This window comes from Mandrillus leucophaeus, unplaced genomic scaffold, assembly GCF_000951045.1.
Source record: "Mandrillus leucophaeus isolate KB7577 unplaced genomic scaffold, Mleu.le_1.0 Scaffold74, whole genome shotgun sequence".
NCBI classification, from domain to species: domain Eukaryota; kingdom Metazoa; phylum Chordata; class Mammalia; order Primates; family Cercopithecidae; genus Mandrillus; species Mandrillus leucophaeus.
The window spans coordinates 1388362-1392887 of NW_012108030.1; the positions used below are offsets into that span (position 1 = coordinate 1388362).

Genomic DNA, 4526 nt, shown 5'->3' on the forward strand with positions numbered 1-4526 from the left:
CAATCTCAGCTCACTGCAGCCTCCGCCTCTGGGTTCAGGTGACTCTCCTGCCTCAGCCTCTTGAGTAGCTGGGATTACAGGTGGACACTACCAAAACTGGCTATTTTTGGTTTTTTGTATTTTCAGTAGACAGGGTTTCACCGTGTTGGCCTGGCTGGTCTAAAACTTCTGGCCTCAAGTGATCTGCCCACCTTGGCCTCCCAAAGTGCTGGGATTACAGACGTGAGCCACCATATCTGGCCAAAATATTTTTCGACTATGAAGGGAGAGAGAACGAGAAAGAAAGAGAGAAAGTGAGAGAGGAAACCAAGGATGTTTGCTACCAGAAAACCAATTCTAAAGGGGTTTCTAGAATATATTTCAGGAAAAAAGATTCTGGATGGAAGATCTAAGAATACTAACAGAGTGTAAGGAATAAAGAATAGAGACTATGGTAAATATGTATGTAAATCAAAACGAGCAGTGAATGTACAAAATAAAACCAAACATCACGATGATATCTTTGGGGGCTCAAAAATATAGAATTGGTATTTCATTAATAATAAAATGCCACTAATACTAAGATGCATAATTTATATATCACCTAAGGGAAAAAAAATGTTGCCAGTTAAACTATTAAGAACTAATATCGTCCTGAACAGCACATGAATCATCCCATGTCATGTTAATTTAAATTTTAAAAATGTCTTCTAAAGGATTAAGCAATTTCTTCTGATTTCATTTGCACTGACAGTTTACGGTAAATTACCCTTTTGCTTTTTATCTTACAACAAAAAGTAACATGGCTTCATCCACATGTGGGTATCTTTCTTTCCTAGGTTCTACAAAGCACCAGATTGTTGCTTTACAAAAAAATACGGAATATGGTCATTTCCCAAACAAATGTTACAGGTGTCCCAAGAACGAGAGGTATGCTTCCTCTTTTACTTCTGTGCCCTTCTGTATACACAATAACTTTGTCTCCGTACCAGCTAATAATGTAACACTTTTGCAAATGTTTGAAAAGGCAATAAATTAAACATGTATCAATGAAGAAATAATTCAATTAAAGCGATAATATGAACAGCAATGACAGAGTTCATGCACCTGCAGGCAATGACAACTTTATCAGGACTGCCACCTGGGACTAACAGCAACTGTAAATCACCATCAATTGAAGACATACCTCTACTTCGGAGATGTTCGAATGTGAAATAACACGTATATTGGGATTGATAAAATGCCACAAAGAATGTTATGAAAATAGCATGTAAGTTGTGAGGAGGAGAGCTAGAGTTCAACTGTTCTAAGGTCTTTATATTATCTGGAGGAGGGTAAAGGTTTTATACTTTGAAATTCTCAAATATATACTTTGATAACTGAAGTACAGATGTTGTGATTTCTGGGTAACCAGTAAAGTAATATTTAAAAAACGTATAATCGCATAATTTTCAACTAGTAGAAAGAAAAGAATGGATTGATAAAAATACTCAGCCAAATGAAGACAAGTAAAGGGAAAAAATAAACATATGGAACAAGCCGGGATGGTATATTGAAATGCCATCAGTGTCTAAATGCACCGGTAATTACATCAAGTAAAGTAATTTAAATCCGATTTAAAAATTACCAGACTAAAAAAAGTCAAAATCATATGCTGATTACGAAACACATATCTAAACTTTAAGATCACAGATTGAGAGTAGATGTAAAAGAAGGAGCTGGTGGAGCTATACTAATATCTGACAGAATAGGCTTTAATACAAAGGTGAAGAAGAAAAATGGTTTCTGATATAAGGGAGATACTTGTATGAACTTTTTTTTTTTTTAAGACAGAGTCTGTCACTCTGTTACCCAGGCTGGAGTGCAGGAGCATGATCTCGGCTCACTGCAGCCTCCGCTTCTTGAGTTCAAGCCATTCTCCTGCCTCAGTCTCCCAAATAGCTGGGATTACAGGCACACGCCACCATGCCCGGTTAATTTTTTATTTTTAGTACAGATGGGGTTTCACCTGGTTGGCCAGGCTGGTCTCAAACTCCTGACCTCAAGTGAGCCACCTGCCTTGGCCTCCCAAAGGGCTGGTATGAGCCACCACGCTCGGCCTTGTATGCACATTTTAAAATAGACTTGAAGCTAATGACATGGCCTCAAGATTTATAAAGCAAAAACTGACAGAATTTCAAGAAGAAACAAACAAATCCACAATCATGGTGGGAGATTTAAAAACACCTATCTCTTATCATTAGAGCAGGCAGGCCATTAAGTCGGTACAAGTAGAGAAGATTTAAACAACACGATTAATGAATTTGATTTAAAGGGTATATACGTATATGTATGTGTTTGTGTACACACACAGACACACACACAGAGAAATATATACTGCATTCAAGAGGCACAGAATATACATTCTTTCCAAGTTCACATGGAATATTTATAAAAACTAAACAAAAAATGTGTTACAAAGAAAATAAAGAATTGAAATCATGCATAGTATATTTTCTGACCTTATTGGGTTTAAGCTAAAAATTTTAAAAGGCAGTAATGTGCCTAAGAAACTCAAGGGTCAGGCTGGGGGCGGCGGCTCACGCCTGTAATCCCAGCACTTTGGGAGGCCAAGGCAGGCGGATCACCTGAGGTCGGGAGTTCAAGACCAGCCTGACCAACATGGAGAAATCCCGTCTCTACTAAAAATACAAAAAAATTAGCCGGGCGTGCTGGCGCATGCCTGTCATCCCAGCTACTAGGTTGACTGAGGCAGGAGAATCGCTTGAACCTGGGAGGCGGAGGTTGTGGTGAGCCGAGATCATGCCATTGCACTCCAGCCTGGGCAACAAGAGCAAAACTCTTGTCTCAAAACCAAACCAAACCAAACAAAAAAACAAAAACAAAAAAATCTCATGCGTCAAAAAATCATAATGGAAATTAGAAATATTGTAACCAAATGATAATGAAATCTTTATATTAAAATTTGTGAGATGCAGCTAAAGTCACGCTCAGAGGGAAATTTATGGCCCTAAATACAAATACTGAAAAAGAAGAATAACCGAAAGTTAACGACATAAGAATCCATTTTTAAAAGGTAGACAAGGCCGGGGGCGGTGGGCCACACCTGTAATCCCAACAGCACTTTGGGAGGCTGAGGTGGGTCGATCACTTGAGCCCAGGAGTTGGAAACTTGCCTGGGCAACATGGTGAAATCATGTTTCTGCAAAAAAATACAAAAATTAGCCAGGTGTGGTGGCACACACCTGTAGTCCCAGCTACTGAGGAGGCTGAAGTGGGAGGATCATGAGCCCAGGGAAGTGGAGGCTACAGTGCTGTGATTGCGCCACTGCACTCCAGCCTGGGTGAGAGAGGGAGACCCTGTCTCAAAAAACAAACAAACAAACAAACAAAGTAGACAAAGCAAAATAAACTGGAAGAAAGTATGAGGAAGGAAATGGAGAACATAAATAAAGGAAAGGCTGCTGATGAATTTGAACTTTGATACTCACAACAAGAGGACGAGGCAGAAGAAGAGCAATGAGAATGCAATGGCTCCATACACAATGCCCTGAATTAATCCTTTCACGAACATACTGGAAACTGATTTCTTATCTGGAATTGGAGGGAAGTGAGATGGACTTTTCTCCAAAGGCTTTGAAGTCGGAGCTAAAACTCTCTACCCTTTCCACTGGCCCTGTGCCCATCCACATCTGGTCCTTAGGCGTTCTTTCCAGCTCAGTCACTAGGTCCCCGGATACTCACTTGGTATCAGGAAGAAGCTGGAAGTGTGAATTCCATATTGGTTCTTCCCCTCACAGCGAAGTCTCATGACTATTTCTGGCTCCCCGATGAGGCTGATGGTGCTATTGGCCCAGGGGACACGTGTGGAAGAAGTCACCCGGAGGATGTTATCCATGCTGTTCACATCCACAGGGACACCTCCCATCCACCACTGCACGGAGGGCGTGGGGATCCCATGGAAGGAACAGCTGCACAGAACTGTCTTCTCCAAAGAACAAGAGGAATTGAACAACCCGGGAGGTGCTGTGCGGAGGAAGAATCGGGGATCATCAAGATGTCCTGATTTTGCTTCTCTACTTCCCCTAAGACCCAGCCTTCCCTCTACTCGCTATTCACAGGGAGCTTCAGAAAGACTTTCTGGCAACCCAGAGTGGGGCTGGGACTCAAAACAGTCCCCTTTCATCCTCTCTCCACATCTGCCTCCGACTTGGGTTCAGCTCCTACCTCTGACCTTTCAGCCCCAAAGGTCAGGGGGAACATGTGACAGCTCCTAAGATTTCTTTCCCTCTGGGGCTCAGGTCTTTTCCTGAGCCCACTATTTCTCAGGATCCTGCCTGTGCCCACCAGCACTTACAGACCACTTGGAGCTTGACCAAGCTACTTCTGGTCACGTTGGCTAGGGAGAAGTTCAAGTGACATCCAAGGGTGTTGCCATGGTCCTCAGGCCTCAGGATGAAGTGCGGCACCGAGGAGGAGCTGCTGGAGACGGCTGGGTTCTTCCGGGAGTGAAAGAGGGCTTGGATTTCTTTGCAGGTGCCTTTGAG

The 4526-nt window shown here is 42.2% G+C and overlaps 2 protein-coding genes across 2 annotated transcripts in view; both read right to left on the reverse strand.

Moving 5' to 3' along the window:
- LOC105528995 (sialic acid-binding Ig-like lectin 12) overlaps nt 1–4526 on the reverse strand; it is a 36455-nt gene that overhangs the window by 15560 nt on the left and 16369 nt on the right. The gene's annotated exons all lie outside the window — the stretch shown is intronic.
- The window catches only part of LOC105528997 (SIGLEC family-like protein 1), a 17900-nt gene continuing 16840 nt past the window's right edge, over nt 3467–4526 (reverse strand). Inside the window, exons 4-6 of the mRNA XM_011966052.1 lie at nt 4337–4519; nt 3724–4005; nt 3467–3573 (exon numbers count right to left, since the gene is read on the reverse strand). Of these exons, the coding sequence (XP_011821442.1) occupies nt 3467–3573; nt 3724–4005; nt 4337–4519 (572 nt within the window). The remainder of the gene's footprint in view (nt 3574–3723; nt 4006–4336; nt 4520–4526) is intronic.